The 18,252-nt window shown below is 39.8% G+C and overlaps 1 protein-coding gene across 3 annotated transcripts in view; it reads right to left on the reverse strand.

Moving 5' to 3' along the window:
- Positions 1 to 2,346: 2,346 nt before the first annotated feature.
- The window catches only part of LOC106587289 (cadherin-8), a 73,684-nt gene continuing 57,778 nt past the window's right edge, over positions 2,347 to 18,252 (reverse strand). For 2 of the 3 annotated variants that reach the window (XM_014175534.2, XM_014175533.2), the window contains 5 exons: positions 10,217 to 10,353; positions 8,189 to 8,310; positions 7,459 to 7,576; positions 4,516 to 4,767; positions 2,347 to 4,396 (listed from right to left, as the gene is read on the reverse strand). In XM_014175534.2, coding sequence (XP_014031009.2) covers positions 3,909 to 4,396; positions 4,516 to 4,767; positions 7,459 to 7,576; positions 8,189 to 8,310; positions 10,217 to 10,353 — 1,117 coding nt within the window. In that variant the 3' untranslated portion in view covers positions 2,347 to 3,908. The remainder of the gene's footprint in view (positions 4,397 to 4,515; positions 4,768 to 7,458; positions 7,577 to 8,188; positions 8,311 to 10,216; positions 10,354 to 18,252) is intronic. The other variant, XM_014175536.2, reaches the window with a different exon arrangement.

Consider the following 18,252-nt stretch of genomic DNA (forward strand, 5'->3'; position numbering starts at 1 on the left):
GAGAAAGGAATCCAAAAATGTACCCCTACACTTTGTTTCAACAAGTCAAAATATGTTTCTATTAACTCCTCAGATACCCTAAAATGTAATCAAACTATACTATTTCTTACGGAAAGAAGTATGTTCAATAGGAAACCGATTTTAGCAGGTGCATAATGTCTTCATGGCGCGCTCAAACACGAATTTCCAAGACTGTGTCCTTCTGCTAAAACTGATATTTCTTATTCGTTTTTGAAGTTACAAGCCTGAAACCTTGAACATAGATTGCTGACACCCCGTGGAAGCCATAGGAATGGCATCCAGGGAGCTAATTTTCAATATGACCTTACTCTTGCATTTCTAAGAGGATGGCCTCTCAACAAAAGAAAATGGGTTGGTTTTTCTTCGGATTTTCTCCTACATTATTTTAACATTTCTTCAAAGTGTTTTCTTTCCAATGGTACCAATTATATGCATATCCTGGCTTCAGGGCCTGAGCTACAGGCAGTTTACTTTGGGCATGTCATTCAGACAGGAAGTGGAGAAAAAAGCAGCCTAGCCCTAAGAAGTTAATTGTATATAGTTTACTTTATTTAATAAATATATTTTTGTTATTCCTTGATCTCCACGTTGTCTCCCTCTTTGTAACGGGTTACGAGCCAGTTCATGACACAAGGAAAATTATCTAATGCCTCCCATCAAAATGAGCTGGCCCAAGCAAGCACAAGTTACACCTAAAGCATGAGTACCTGCAGCAAGTGGTTAACTTCATCAACAACTATGCAGAGGATAATGAAATAGTATACCAGGTCGCCACCCAGGACACAAACACTTTGGTGGAAAGCTGCTGCCATCCCATGTGACAAAAGCAGCAGTGTGGCGCCTCTTCAAGGAATCGATGACAACACTTGGTATGTAAAGCATAAACAACACATTTTGATTATTTAATTGACCTCCAACATGATTGGCACTACTTTTATTGATGTCACATTATTTCTATATTTTCCAGAGGTATGTGTAGTTGTGCTGTCTTCCTTCAGGAATCTGTGGGGAAAATTGCTGCCCCACATCTCAAGCACTAAGCCCAGGACAGACCTGTGCTTGCAGTGCCAGAGGAACAACTATCAGGTCTTCAGATCTGCCAATCTGCCAGAAGCTGTTAAGTCAGCCAAGCTGAAGAAGCAAGAGCAGCATCTCCTGCTTGTTCAGAGTGAGCGGTCTGTCTACCAGAAGATGGTTGCTGACTGCAAGACAACCTGTGAAGACCTGCAGTTGTCTCTGGGGGCCCCTACTGAACTAGCAAGCAAAGACATCAGGATGCATTATAGCTTTGATTTTGCTCAACAAGTGAGCAACATTTCCTCCTTTATACTGATTAAGGACATATCTTTTTTTGAGTGTATATCTATCACCTATATTGTTATTGTTCTTGTACATACTGTATATTATTTTATTTATATTGACACTATCTATTTCTGATATAGCTACTATGCAAGTAACCATATGGCTGTATTGTTTTCACCTTCTGTAGAGACCCATACACTTAGCAAGATGTGGCTGGGGGTTATAGCATTTATTTCACATGACCCATCAATTTAGACAAGTGTGTCTGGGTAAGTGGCATCTAACATTTAAACAATATTTGTATCTGGACACTTTCTGTTTACCTGGATTTTTTCCTTATTGTAGGCTACTACTTTTACCACTTTTAGTCTTCATCTTTACTACACTACTCACTGTTTAGCACATGATCTTAGATGTGAATCCTTAAAGAGATGGATTGGGCTGGCTTAAGAGGGTGTGAACAATGCTGAACGGGTGAAGACAAATGAGAGCTCTCCAGTAGGTCCAGTACCAAAACATTCAACGGCCATTTTCTGAAAAATTAGTTTACAAGTTTATCAACTTTCAAAGCAGAATTACTTGCCTATTGTTCCTCAAATACAGTGCATGATATACCATTTTGTTGCTCTGAGTCTCTACTTTATCCAATGTAAAAAACACCATTTAAAATTTTGCTACATAAGACCGATTTGAGCCGGTCAGTCACAAATGAGGCCTAATTAGACAATAACAATTTAGTCATTCCAATGAGATACTAACTTGTTTGAACAAGATACCAAGGGCTTCGGGGCTTCTGTACTCATCTTCATCAAGGGTTCCAATAATTTCCCTGATTGTAGGTTTCAAAACCGGCCATTGCATCAACTACCAAATAAATTATTTCTAATTATAAGATATGTGACATGTTGATATATGTACTTACTGATGCACAATGATGGACATAGACAATTCAAGTAGGAACTATGCAAATCTCTCTTATTCCAAACATTTTAGCTGCTAAAGAAAGGCAAACCCATTCAGCAATATTTATAAAAATATATTTCACAAAGTAGGAAACAATACAGGGTATCTTAGATTACATTACAGGGAGTGAATAATTAAACATACACATTTATAAGCATTAAAGCACAGTAGAAAATATGATCTGCATGTAAGACTATTTCATATATATTGTTAAGTCTACTGAGAACTGCCATATACTGTATCAGTACAAATTGAGTATGCACGCAGCTGAAGTGCCATTTTAGATTCTCATGTGCAAGAGCTAACGTGCATAGACAAAACCTACCACCTCAATGAAAGCTACAGATATTATCAGTAACTCTATGTACATGTCTTTTTTGTCTAATAATATACAGTGTAGCACAATATGCAAGAGTCTGTATTTTATTTTTATCTGTTTTGTTACCAGTGGTTCCTAAATGAAATTGAAAATTGAGGGGTCGAATATTCACATCAATTAAATTATCCCAGCTATTGTGCTTAAATGGTCACTGGTAACTCTGTATACAGAATAATGATAAACAGTATACATTAATTGTATGTGTAAAAGTTCCCTTTCCATCCAATCTTTTACTATTCAGTAATTCCTGTTCTCTGTATACTTTATTAACAGCAATATCTAAACAACAAGTTCAGCTGTGATGAAATAGCTTCAGCGGTGGAAAGAACAGTTGAGAAAAGGGATCATTCTAAACTCTCACTCACTTATAACCTGTAGCACAGAAACGAACGCAAATAAGAACAGATATATAAAAACTAGTCATACAACGATAATGAGGAATCAAGACGATCATTTTCAAAAAACATTTGAATACAATTGCATTTAATGCTTGCTTCTGTAAAAAGAAGGCCTCAAAGTTTCTACATTTCTCTTTTTTTGTCTTTCGCTTTAGTCTTTTATAGGCTAATAATATTTGCAAACCACACTTGGAGCGTGTAAATACAAATAGTTGTATAAAGCAAGCTGTCTGGCTCAGACAGTTTATAAATGTGGCCACCTGGTATCAAATGATATCTAAACAAATTCATTTTAAAGCCAATATGGTAGTGGTTCTCATTTTGCTTTTTCAAATCATACATACATTCAACATTGTATTGTAGACCAAATATTGCTTTTTCTTTTAGTTTCCTATTTTATCTCTGATTATCTGGGTGGTGGGTAGAGATCTGAGATGAGGGCCACTCAGTAGTACAATTGTTCTGTGGTTGAATCTCCATGTTGTCCAAGAAGGCTGTAGAACGTCACACAATCCCTCTCTTCTTTCATCAGGCAACTACCAAGAATCCAGGTCTTTATGCTTCTGGCAGTCACAGCGAATGACAAATACCCAAAATACTGCTAGACACTCCACAACGGAATCTAAATTACACTCCACAAGAATCCTAGACCTCCTAATATCGACATTGTTAAGTTTGGCTCAACAATACAAAGCGCTTGACGTGATAGATGATGAACGCTATACTTCACTCTAAGAGTACAAAAGGTGGCCCCCTTTTTTAAACAGCTGTTTCTATAAGCCGGCAAACCCTAGCATAATACACAAGTATGTGGACAAAATCAAAGGGTATCTGCTGATCGAAGGTCAAGTCTCCTTATCACTTTCACCCACTGAGTAGAGCTCCCCAAGTCTTCTGAAACGCGGACCCCACTCTCTGAGGTAGTCATAGTTCTGGTCTGAGTCTGAGGACGCAGTCTCGAGGGAGCTCAGAGACCCAGCAATGGAGCCCCGTCCCTCATAGCCATAGATCTGAATTGAGTCGTAGGGAGGGGCTGTGGGGTCATTGTCCGCCTCGTGGAGTCTGACATTGATGAACTCATCCACGTCCACACCGTTAGGGCCACCACTCTGCCTTGGCATGAACTGCAGGTCTGGCTTGATATCCTTGCGGGGCAGGTAACCATTGATTCCATCAGGGTTCTGCAGTGTGGCAATGTCGAAGGCCTCAGTGTCTTCTTCTCCACCCCCCTCATCGTCATACCGAATGATGTTCTCCCTCACATCTTCGTCATCTTTGATGATAAGTGGCTTGTTCTTGTGTCTTCTCAGCGTCACAAACAGCACCACTATAACTGCCGAATAAGAGGACATGTCAAAGTCATGTGCTCACAAAGACAATGTTTGTAGATTTTTGTTATATGTCTATTTTTCAGATGTAATCAAATTGCATTAAGTATCAGTATTATCTTACCTAAAAGAAGTATTATGCAGGCCAGAATGGCAATCAAAGCTCCCATGCTGAGGCCAATGGGTAGGACATAGGCCTCTACGTTGCATGACTGGACTATTCCCTCCCTGCTGCATCCACACACCCGGATGGTCAACGTGTTAGTGCTGCTCATTGGAGGATTTCCATTGTCAGTCACAATTATGGGCAGGAAATACATCTCCTGTTTCTGGCGCCGGAAGGTGTCATGCTTGGCTAAAACACTGATGGAGTTGTCTGTGGGGAGAGAAAGTAGTTTTAAAAAATGGAGCAAACTAGCTTCTGCTGAGTAAGAGCATGTTTTTTGTAGAGTGACAAACAAATGTTTTGCAATCCAGTAAAAAAAAAAATAATTCAAATGAGGTTGAGGTGATGACAGCAGTTGCATTGGCTGCCAAGTGGTTTGTGGTCTCACATTTATATTCTGTTGATGGCTTTCAGTCACCTTCCTCCTCAACATATTCCAATAGCAGAACTCTGTAAGAGATTGAACCCTATTTTGTCATACCCTTACTAAGATGTGGAAATGAAGCGACGTCAGTGCGACACTGACTTAGAAGATGGTACAAGGGAACTCTGAGAGATGCCAGGGGCTCTTTGATGACACTTCTGTGAGCTCTGTGTTCATTATCTAGCTAATCATATCCACTCACACACACATTGTCAAACACTTTTATTCCTGTTAGAGTCTACTCAAGCCGGTGTAGTAGAAAATATGTTTCTGATAGTCTCACCCTTACAGAAAAACATGATTTCACATTTGAAATCATGTGAAAACATGTTTTTGAAATACATGTGATTTACATGTGATCACGTTTCAACATGTGTAGTTTCATGTTATCACATGTTGTCACATGTTATCACATTAACTTCACATGAGATCACATGAAAACGTGTTTTTAGAACACTTCACATGGGAAATGAATTGTCTACCCTCTGTCTGAGCATGCGTGGCAGAGAAACGTGAAACATTAGCAATACAGCCCAAAGGAAACATGTTGTCCATCACATTGTAGCATCTTCATACCAAAAGTGTGAAGAAAATAATAATATTGATTCAACATGTGCTGAACCCTATGTGGTTCTGGTCAACAGTAGTCCAGTATATAGTACGTCAGTATACACTGACTGTACAAAACATTAAGAACACCTTCCTAATATTGAGTTGCACACCCTTTTGCCCTCAGAACAGCCTCAATTTGGCGGGGTGTCGAACGCATTCCACGGGGATGCTGGTCCATGTTGACTCCAATGCTTCCCACAGTCGTGTCAAGTTGGCTGGATGTCCTTTGGGTGGTGGACCATTCTTGAAACACACAGGAAACTATTGAGCATGAAAAACCCAGCAGCTTGGCAGTTCTTTACACATACTTGGTATCTACTACCATACCCCATTCAAAGGCACTTCAATCTTTTGTCTTCCCTATTCACCTTCTGAATGGCACACACACACACACACACACACACACACACACACACAATCCACATCTCAATTGTCTCAAGGCTTAAAAATCCTTATTAACCTCTCTCTTCCCCATCTACACTGATTGAAGTGGATTTAACAGGTGACGTCAATAAGGGATCACCTGGTCAATCTGTCATGTTTTGTAGACTCAGTGTGCGTCTCTGTTGGTAGAACATGGCACTTACAATGCCAGGGTTGTGGGTTCAATTCCCACAGGAGACCAGTACAAAAAATATATTAATGTTTGCACTCACTACTGTAAGTTGCTTTAGATAAGAGCAGCTGGTGAAATGCTGGTTCCCATTGTGTCAATCTTTAGTGCAATCAATACAGCAGTATTACATTGATCACAATATATACCTGAAAGTTTCTCTGAGGTATTTTAACTTAAGACTATGAGGTTAAAGCCTGAACTGCTTGTGTGCAGTAGGATATCCTAGCTGGCTGAACCTGTTCCCTGGCCCTGGCAAACCCTATCCTCTCCACAGCACATTCACTGCAATTAGAGTCATCATCACAAACAAACCAGCACACAAGTTCATAAGGCCTGCTACTCTTCACTAGAGTGGCTCTGCCTGCAATATGCAGATGGAAATAGTCATACAAGTGCTGTGCTTATTTCTCATGTAGAATACTGACACTTCATAACAGTTAGATGTAGACTTTAACAAGAACAGTGATTTCTTAAACTATCCAATTTTTGCTGGGAAAATGTGAACGTCAAAATGTAAAAACCTGTCTCTACTGTTAGCAATAAGTTTATATTTGTATTAGTTTGTAGCAGTTGAATTAATATCTTAATGATATCTAGATGTGAAAATATTGCTTCAATGTTGCCTATGGTTTCTTCATTACAAATTCCTCTAGATTCAGGAACTTATCCTATTTGTCTCCTAATACACCTGTTTCCATGGTGGCAGGTTTCCATTTAGATAAAGAGGCTGGCGCATTTAATGTCCTGATTCTATATTTTCCTTTTACTAACAACTAGACACAGCAGTTCCTCTTGCCTGCAGCCTTCGCATCAAAACAGACGGACAGAACCAGATGAAGATTCTTCGCCCCAAGCTCTTTGAAAACATTACGCAACAACATCAGGATGAGCGTGGGCTCTTCAGTGAGAGTAATGGAAAAGAGCAGGGGAGGGGGAGAAAGTAGACCAGAAAGCCTGCTAAACCAATCACCGTATTTAGCAAACAAATGTAGTGCCATCTGCCATGCGGCAACAGCTCTCAGGAAGTTACCCTACATTGAGCTGCAAGACTACCCGCAGACTATTTGGATTCAACTAATTTACTTTCTTTCAAAATCCACTGGGGAGTAAAGAGTAGCTGATGACCAGGCTATTGCGCATCTGCTAACTACTGGGTACGGTAATCCAACCAGATTTAATCTTCGATTGGATTTATATGCCGCAGGATAGAAGACATTTTTTGTCATTCTCTCTCACATTCTGTCCTTACCTCCATTGTTTTTTATCGTGAAATTAGGATTGTTTAACATCTCTGGGATGAGGCGGTATTCAAAGTAGTGTCCCTGTATTGGTTCATCCTTGTCGACAGCACTGACCGTCTGTATCACCTGTGGAAACAGACAGAAAGAGAGCAGCCCAATGCCATTAGAGAGAGAGGTCATCCATTACTTTGTTTTTGCCATCACAAAAGCCTGACTGTGACATTGGCTCAGAGAAAATGAAAAATATCCTCCATTCATTCCAGGAATTTGAAATTGTTATCAATGTGGTGCTGTCTCATCTGGCACACTTTTGGTTCCTGGGTTCATCTATTTATCTGCCATCATAGTTCTTATCAAGCTGTATGTCTGTGATTGATTAGAAATGAGAATTCAGCTATCTTGGTCATTGGTCTTTTTTTATTTTATTGTAGTTGTCTGAATGAATAGGATTGATGTGAAGGAGAATGCAAAGCACTTGTGCAGAATTTTGGCAAGAGATCCATTGTGCCATCTGGAGGAGGACATGAAAGACAACTCTGAATTATGATTCACTCTGATCAATGCTGACTGCTCTGATTTTCCCTCAGTCTCTGTGTGTTGTGTCAGGGGAGGAGTCTCAGAGAAAGGCCACACTCCTGCCTCTGTACTTTCCCATTTAAATAAATAGGCTATAATTCACCATGGGTGATCATTACTGAGGAGATGCAGGGGGAGACAACAATGATGAATGCCCCGTACCTGGCCAGGTTTGCCATTTTCACAGAGGAAAGCCTCGTATTCCGTCGCAAACTCTGGGGCGTTGTCATTTATGTCCAGCACTCGGATGGCCACGATAGCCCGTGATATCTGGCTGTGGTTTCCTGATAAACAAAACCCAACATCAGACAATGAATACAATAACATTGGATACTGTACAGTGGGAAATTAAATCCCAGGTAAATTCCATGACCCAGATACATTTTTCTGTTATTTTATTTAATTCCCTAGGCTGATAAAGACAGATGAGAAGCCACATCAATCTGAGTTTTAGCTGATATCAAGAATGCAAAACAGGAGTGGTGAGAAAAAAAAAATCACATTCAAAGTGCTTTTGAAATCCCCTGAACACGCTCATGTTTTATGCATGAGGGTTAAAAAATGCATATTAATGAATCAACGGCAGCAGAAGTCTAAAAAGATAATAAAGGGCAATTTAATTAGATTTGATTTTTATTGGGATTATTCATCGCCTGTAATTGACAGTCCCTTTTGAGATAAATTATTGTATTTAATAAGTGTTGCAACCACTAACTTGTAGCTATTAATTTGGTCCATAGAGCAATAGATGTCGCTCTGGCTGTTGACACCTTTCCTTTGTATCTTTGTGAGACCATACAGATAGCTAACATTCAAAACAATGATGTACATGATGCATATTGTCACATAAGAAACAGAAAATGGTTTTGATATATGGTTGTGAGATACAAGGTTGGGATATAAGCACCCCTTAGCTCACTCACATAACACTGCAGCAAGTGGAGGATTTTACACTTAAGAATGCTTCAGGACAAAATGCCCAGAGGTGAGCATAAGAGAGGAGAAAAAGAGTGGGAAACAGAGAGAAACTAAAATAGACAGTTTGCTAGAAGGTGATAGATGGACAGAGTGGGAAAAAAAGAAGTGTCCACATTTTCCTTGTGCTCTGTTAATGTGACTTTCACTCCACCACAGCAAGCATTGCCATCTGATTAGTCAGATGTCAACTGGTGCAAGCAGCAGAACGCCACACCGTTTGGGTGGCAAATGACAATGGAATTGAACTGGGAACACAATTCTTCCTCTTCACGCCAGAGAGGATTCCTGCTTGCCTCCAATCCACAAAGAATAGTAAACAGCCATATTTATTTTGGTAAATTTCTATTAAGTGTGTTCAGTGATGCTGCTGTCTTGAGTCACAGTCACTTTAGCAAAAGTCATGAAAGGCACAGTGAAATGTAGAACACCAGACTTGACAAAGCTAGCATGAATATCAACAGAGACACATTGCATTCACAATAACATGCCACGAATGTATGCTCTACAGCATATTTTTTTTAAATGTTTGTGGCAATTAGTGTTTCACTTTGATTATGAAAGGTGAGGAAGAGCAAGTTACAAGTATTGTACATTTCTCATTCAATAGCTTCAAGGTGTACATTACATTTGATAGCAACATACAGTCCCCCTGATACAATCTGTTTGCAAATAAAGTTTTACATATGGTTTGAGTTGTTTGTAGTTCTACCTCAAATATGTTGTATAGTCAGTCAGTTTCCTGGATCACAGATGTTCCTGTATCTGTAATGGAAGCTGGCATTGGTGCATACAACGTTGGTGTTTGTGTTTACAACTGTTTATTTGATACTTCTTAATGTACTCGCACTTCCACAAATTGACTACTGAGCTGTTTAATTCAATCAAAATTCTACAGATTAACATATTTTCCACCCCTGTGATTTCAAACGAATTATTTGTACCACACTCTATGGCCATTAACATCAAATAGGTTACAAGTGCGAGACTATTTTATAGAGGATTATGAAAGCCAGTCACTCCTTTGTTGGAGGCAGCAATGAAGTTGTTCAAACTGTGTTCATAAACAGATCTGAATGTTCACAAGCAGCTGTCTTCCCCCTGAGTTTACACTCGTCCTTCAACATTGCATTGATTTGAAAATGAAATTGCATTTAGTTAATTATGTAGTAGACCACAAACAGCGTACAAATTTCTATTGGAAATGTTACTTACTGATTTCAGTGGCTGTTACTGTGATGTTGTGCCACATATCTGTCTCTCGGTCCAGCGGTTTGGCCAATGTTATTTTCCCATCATCTACGTTAATATTGAACTGCCTCTCCAGATCGGTGTGGCGATCAATAAAGTACCTACAAAAATAGAGAAAATCATTTGAAGTTCTACATGCAGCACACAACTAACCATTCTCGACAATCCCTTGGGTGCACTGACTAATGGAGACGTATCCATCAAGAGGTTCCTGTGGATGAATGTATGGGAAAAGCAGTAGGAAGTCAATTATCATCTAAGGATTAATTACAGACCTCAGATTAGCAGGAGAGGACATTAAAGCACAATATAGTTTAGGAGGCTCTTTAAAAATTAAAATGGACATGAGTCTGGTTTGGTCTCCAAACAGTGGCTCCTTAATGTTCCCCTCCCTACAAATAGGTCACCAGTGAAGTCTACAGGGACCAGCAGCATCAGCACCATCATCCTTCTTTACATTCTCTCCTTTCCTTGTGACTTTACCTTGACCTCGTTTGAAAACTTCACAGGGGTCAAACTAAGAAGAGGTGGGAAAGTCACAAGTTAGAAGGGACACAATGTAAAGTTGCATTTAAATTCAAATCCAAATCGACCATCCTCGTTCACTCTGATGTCCCTGTACTGTGGGTTGAAGCAAGACGGAAGTAGCATTTCAAGGGCAACAACCTTATATATTATTCAACAACCTCACCAATAGCAACAACATGATGAAAATTGACCATTAAAAAAAGCCTCAAGTTAATATTTATGTGGATTTCAAAAATCATTGTAACTTTAGAACTGGATTTGTCACAATGCATTGTGTGGTGCCAATTCCTCAAACGCTTTCAGAAAGGACATACGTGCACACTTGGCATGTGAAAAACATGTTATTGATGTGAAAGTGTGTTATTTTTTATGTTTACTTGAATGCATACGTTCAATATTTAAATGCACTCAATGCCACACAACATGTTATCAACAAATATGAATTGCCCTTAATTAAGGCTGCCAGTCAGAAAAATCAAAGTCACCAAGAGCAACAAGGCCTTTAAAAGGTATTTTATATGTGATCTGATTCAGGAAACTAGGTGTATGTCGTAGAAATGCCTTCTCGAATATGTGAACTTTCATGTGCCTTAATAACAAACTTGTATGCCATTTGTAAATACAAATAACATTGTTAAATGATGTGCCTTGTTGGTTAAGCCACAGAAAAAGTCAGCAACCTTCCCGCTAGCCATGATTGGCAGAAATAATGAGTGGACTAGATATACCGAGAGAGATATACCAATTTTGGATTGGTATATCACGGCCAGTACGGCCAGTTCACCTGGCCGTGCTGCTGCTCCAGTTCAGACTTTTCTGCCTGCAGCTATGGAACCCTGACCTGTTCGCCGGACGTGCTACCTGTCCCAGACCTGTTGTCCCAGACCTGCTGGAACCCTGACCTATTCACCGGACGTGCTACCTGTCCCAGACCTGCTGTTTTCAACTCTCTAGAGACAGCAGGAGCGGTAGAGATACTCTCAAAGATCGGCTATGAAAAAGCCAACTGACACTTACTCTTGTGTTACTGACTTGTTGCACCCTCGACAACTACTATGATTATTATTATTTGACAATGCTGGTCATTTATGAACATTTGAACATCTAGGCCATGTGCTGTTATAATCTCCACCCAGCACAGCCAGAAGAGGACTGGCCACCCCTCATAGCCTGGTTCCTCTAGGTTTCTTCCTAGGTTTTGGCCTTTCTAGGGAGTTTTTCCTAGCCACCGTGCTTCTACACCTGCATTGCTTGCTGTTTGGGGTTTTAGGCTGGGTTTCTGTACAGCACTTTGTGATATCAGCTGATGTAAGAAGGGCTATATAAATAAATTTGATTTAATTTGAATTGGTCTGCCATATTGTCTATTTGAGCTGGTCAGTCTGTTGGTAATCCTGTCGAACGCAGCTTTTTTAAAATGTTTTGTGTAGTCGATCTGCATAGCTAAGTGTTGCTCTCAACTCTCTGGAGGATCAAGTTTTGAAATCAGTGGAATTAGACTATGATAGCTAAAGAGATGGAGAAAACACCTGTCTCGGGATTACATCTTCAAACTAAGGGCAACTGTGGAAGGGCATCCATGACAGGGAGACATGTCCATCATGCATGATGATGTATACAGGTAAGATAGTGTAGCGTTAGCTAGCTACATTTTCAGATATTACACATTTCTAATTTTGGCAGAAAGTGGTTTCATTTCAAGCTAAAGTGTACTGTTGGCTAGCTAGCTAATGTTAGCTGGCTGGCTCCCTAGCTGACGCTATTATTTAAATCCCACAGCTGTTTGCTTCGCTAGTTAGAGCCTAATGTTAGCTAGCTAACATTGAACCTGGATGGTTAGCTCCCAGCATATTCATGAAGGGTAGTAATGACATGATTTGGCACTATGTTCATTGTTGTTTAACTAGCTAACGTTAGCTGGCTGGCGCATTAGCTAACGCTACATGACATGTGATCTTACACGTTGTTTACCTAGCTAGCTACAGTTGAAGTCGGAAGTTTACATACACTTAGGTTGGAGTCATTAAAACTTGTTTTTCAACCACTCCACAAATTTCTTGCTAACAAACCATAGTTTTGGCAAGTCGGTTAGGACATCTACTTCGCGCATGACACAACTAATTTTTCCAACAATTGTTTAGACAGATTATTTCACTGTATCACAATTCCAGTGGGTCAGAAGTTTACATAAACTAAGTTGACTGTGCCTATAAACAGCTTGGAAAATACCAGAAAATTATGTAATGGCTTTAGAAACTTCTGATAGGCTAATTGACATCATTTCAGTCATTTGGAGGTGTACCTGTGGATGTATTTCAAGGCCTACCTTCAAACTCAGTGCCTCTTTGCTTGACATCATGGTAAAATCTAAATAAATAAGCCAAGACCTCAGAAAAAAGTGTAGACCTCCACAAGTCTGGTTCATCCTTGGGAGCAATTTCCAAATGCCTGAAGGCACCACGTTCACCTGTACAAACAATTGTACGCAAGTATAAACAACATGGGACCATGCAGCCGTCATACCGCTCAGGAAGGAGACGCGTTCTGTCTCCTAGAGATTAAAGTAGGTGGGTGCGAAAAGTGCAAATCAATCCCAGAACAACAGCAAAGGACCTTGTGAAGATGCTGGAGGAAACAGGTACAAAAGTATCTATATCCACAGTAAAACGAGTCCTATATCGTCATAACCTGAAAGGCTGCTCAGCAAGGAAGAAGCCACTGTTCCAAAACCGCCATAAACAAGCCAGACTACGGTTTGCAACTGCACATGGGGACAAAGATCATACTTTTAGAAAAATGTCTTCTGGTTTGATGAAACAAAAATAGAACTGTTTGGCCATAATGACCATCATTATGTTTGGAGGAAAAAGGGGGAGGCTTGCAAGCCAAAGAACACCATCTCAACCGTGAAGCACGGGGGTGGCAGCATCATGTTGTGCGGGTGCTTTGCTGCAGGACTGGTGCACTTCACAAAATAAATGGCATCATGAGGGAAAATGATGTGGATATATTGAATTAACATCTCAAGACATCAGTCAGGAAGTTAAAGCTTGGTCGCAAATGGGTCTTCCAAATGGACAATGACCCCAAACATACTTCCAAAGTTGTGGCAAAATGGCTAAAGCACAACAAAGTCAAGGTATTGGAGTGGCTAGCACAAAGCCCTGACCTCAATCCCATAGAAAATTTGTGGGCAGAACTGAAAAAGCGTGTGCGAGCAAGGAGGCCTACAAACCGGACTCAGTTACACCAGCTCTCTCAGGAGGAATGGGCCAAAATTCACACAACTTATTGTGGGAAGCTTGTGGAAGGCTACTCGAAACGTTTGACCCAAGTTAAACAATTTAAAGGCAATGCTACCAAATACTAAATGAGTGCATGTAAACTTCTGACCAACTGGGAATGTGATGAAAGAAATAAAAGCTGAAATAAATCATTATCTCTACTATTATTCTGACATTTCACATTCTTAAAATAAAGTGGTGATCCTAACTGACCTAAGACAGGGAATTTTTACTATGATTAAATGTCAGGAATTGTGAAAAACTGAGTTTGAATGTATTTGGCTAATGTAAACTTCTGACTTCAACTGTACATGTCTTAAGCTAAAGTGTACATCACTCGTTGAATATGGCCGGTATCGGTAAAAGTCTGCAAAGAAGTGTAATGAAATTGTTGCCAGCATAGCTGGTTAAGTCGTTTTCATGTTATCCATAGGTAAACGAATCATCGGCCAGAGCGTCAAGTGTGTGCTCTGCACACTCTGAGGGCAAAACAAGGTGGGTGGGGCTAAAGCTTAAGAGGATGTGAACGATGCTGAATGGGTGTAGACAAATCGCTCTTCACTAGATACCAAAACATTCAAAGGCCATTTTCTGAAAAGTGAGTTAACAAGTTTATCAGCTTTCAAAGCAGAATTACTGTCCCATTGTTCCTCAAAAATGCAGTATGATATACCATTCTGTAGCTCTGAGTCTCTACCTTTATCGAATGTAAAAAACACAATTTTAAATGTTGCTATATAAGACATAATCCAGGTGGTGAATCACATATGCATGTGAATGCATGCATTCATTATTTGAATGCACTCAATGACACACAAAACGTATATGTAGCCTCTCTCAAAGCAAGTCAAAAGTTTGGCCAATGCCTTGCTTTTTCACTAATCTAATTCCCCAATGTGCTTTGCAAACCTCCTCCAACCACCCTCCCAACCCCATCTCCCTTTACACACGACCTTGGGTCTCATCCTATTTCACTGTGGAACTGCTCATCCCTATCAGCACAGACCTGTTGACAGACCCATGTATTTTCTGCATGAGAAATAGGGGCGAAAAAAAAACAACAATGACCAAATAATAATGAAAACAACGAGCTAACACGAAATGTTATAAATAAGCCATTGCCCTAGATTCCAACTGTGGGAGACGTATTGAGCCATGACATTTCCATTTTTTGGATGAAATGGTGTAAATCCTCAGACAACGGGCGGGAGGTCCAGCAGGACTCCTCTACAGACGCAGAGCACTTTCAAGGCAGGCAGACAGCCCAAACCACCTGGGAGAAGTCTCCAGGAGAAGGAGTGGATTCCAGGCAGGCTTTGACAGCTTCACATGGAGGGAGACCGACCCTGAAATGTTCTGCCACGTGTCAATCAAACTGACAATGTAATGTGAAAAGAATTAAAGCAAATACAATTATCAGATGTTCCTTGCAAGAGATGGGTGCTGACTGTCAAAGGTGTGAGGATGTGTTTGGGAGCGGACCATTGGATGTGAATAATTCAATGCCGGGAAAGGATGATACAAATTAGCACCTGATACTTTTCACTCCTTCAATACCTGACTCAAATTACATTGGGCAGCCCTCCCCTAACCACATCTTTCTCATTCAATCATATGACATTTATAACTTTTACACACCGTGTTAATGTTATTTTAAGTTTGAACACTTTGTAAGCTACATTTACTAAGCTGTTATCTGGGTCACAAACAGGAATGTTAGAAGTGATAGTTAAAATGTGCTGGTTATAAGCCATAAAGCCAGTAATATGTGTGAGTGTGAGACAGAGAACAAATGTATTCATGACATTTCTGTCTTATATAAGGTCAGAAATTCTATTGGGAGGATCACAGATGTAGAACTAATTTCGCTGTCCTCCGTATGCTAACCAGCTCTTTGTAAGGACACATGTATTCCTGTTTTCCCTGAACGTGTCCTGAACTTGTTCTCGACAAGAAAGTCTAATTGACATTAAATTTACATTCATTTTACATAATCTCTTTTACATGACTCCTTGTATTAACATTTGCAACATGTCAGCTGTCAAGGTAAGTAAATGATGTAGCAGGGAACTGAAGAAAGGCAGACAAGCTTACACAGTCACCTGACAGACCTGGCTCTCATTACCCATAAACTTTTGTAGTCCTATGATCCTCTTCTAAACCCTCACCAGGTTCAGTGCTGTGTGCATGTCCCACTCAGCTCCACCAATGTAAAAATGTTTCTCTACATGGTGTTTTGAGCAACTACCTAGGTTAGCCATAATGTATTATTAAAAGGCATCATCAATACCAGGTACTGCAATGAGACCCTTGATTGGCTCTTACTCTAGCCTTCAAAGCAATAGTGTCCATGTAACGCCCAAGGTCTTGAGCATAATGATCATTCAAGAATAAAATCATATTCACAGATTATGGGAGGACGCTGAAGGAATTGTGTTGCATTTTATGAAGTCCACCTGAAACCTTGGTTGAATGCATAAAATATAGCTTGAGGGCTGAGGTCTAAGTGAGGAACCAGCCCTTGAGTCATCCTGGTCAGACTGAGACTGTGAGTCATTTCGGTGTGAGAGTGTTTACTCACAACCTGGATTCAGGGGTAGACGTAACATAGTAAATGTAAATCTGTCTCCCTCCATTCAGTATGATATGTTACATTTCATATGGTATAAATTTGTGGATGTCCATCATCTATTTCGTATGATAGAATCCAAATTACAATTTGTATGATGTTACGAATCGCAATTCATACAATGTTAATATTTTGCAAAACTTTATGATATGTTACCAATACTAATTTGTTGTGGCTAACATTTGCTTGGTGCCTAGGTTGTTAACGCTAACGTTAGCTTGGAGGATAATGTTTGCAAGGCTAGGGGTTGGGGTTAAGATTAGGGCTTAGGTTAGGAATTAGGTTAAAGGGTTAAGGTTATGATTAGGGGAAGGGGAATGTTTAGCTAACATGCTAAAAAGTAGTAAGTAGTTGCAAAGTTGCTAAAATGCTAAACTTGTCCGTGATGAGATTCAAACTCGCAACCTTCAGGTTGCTAGACGTTTGCATCTACCTGGTTTCGTCTAGTCTATGAGATCAAGCTGTTACACAGCCTGCTAAGGCTAACAATGTTCAGCCTATTACCTCCACAATGGTCACAACACTGCTTATTATCACTCCATAGAGAGGCACTCCATCCAAAAGCATTGTATGTCAAAATAGCATTTGTCTGGGCATCCTCTGCCTGGTGGTACCTTACAATGAGAATGTAACACTTTGTGGCAACCTACAAAGACAATATGCTAATTACAACATGATAAAAACAGGATGAGACTTCCATTGGTTGTCTCTTCATGGGGTCTCTGAGAGACTACATACAGTACTATGATGACACATTAGCACACATTCAAAATTACTCATAAAATAATGTAAATAGATACTTTAAAATTACAGAAATTCAAGGAGATAAAATAGAAGACTTTACAGAATAGAAGTGACATAAAAGCAATTTAATAAATTAAACTGTCAATGGCAATATTGTATGCCATGTTATGTGTGGTGAAAAGCACTTGACATAAAGGTACATTATAGATCTGGCACATCATGAAAACATACAAAATGTCTTGACTTATAGACACAGTGCAGTTCCCACACTATGAGGTCGAAATAAAACAGAAATTGTGAAAATGATAACACCCTTTTAGTGCCCTTGAACAACAACAAAAACCTGCCTACAATTGTATTTGCATATGTATCCTCGTACTTTGTATGTGGGGTAGGCTCTAGAGCAGGGATGGACAATGTTGATGGGGTTGGGGCACTAGTGTAAGAGTTGTTTGAAAAGACCGCCTGAAATTTCAATCTATTTTGGTCGGATTAAGTTTTGACCTGCCTCAGTTAATAGACCAATAAGAAAGAGAATTCCAAACCCCTCTGCCAATAAAAGCTAGTTTTCAGTTTTCCCCTCCCCACTCAGACCACTCCCAGACAGTCCTTGCAAAACTATTTTTTGAGAAATTGCTATTTTTGACCAATTTAATTTAAAACAATCACAGTAAGGTGCTTAATTGTTACTAATAAATACTTTGATATTGAGATCAACTGCTGCATTGGACTTATATAAGACCCTGACTGAATTCCTAAAATGGGGGGCCAGTTCCCCATCCCGGCTCTAGAGTCTAGACTCTAGATCATGGGTC

This window comes from Salmo salar, chromosome ssa26 (assembly GCF_905237065.1).
Source record: "Salmo salar chromosome ssa26, Ssal_v3.1, whole genome shotgun sequence".
NCBI lineage: Eukaryota > Metazoa > Chordata > Actinopteri > Salmoniformes > Salmonidae > Salmo > Salmo salar.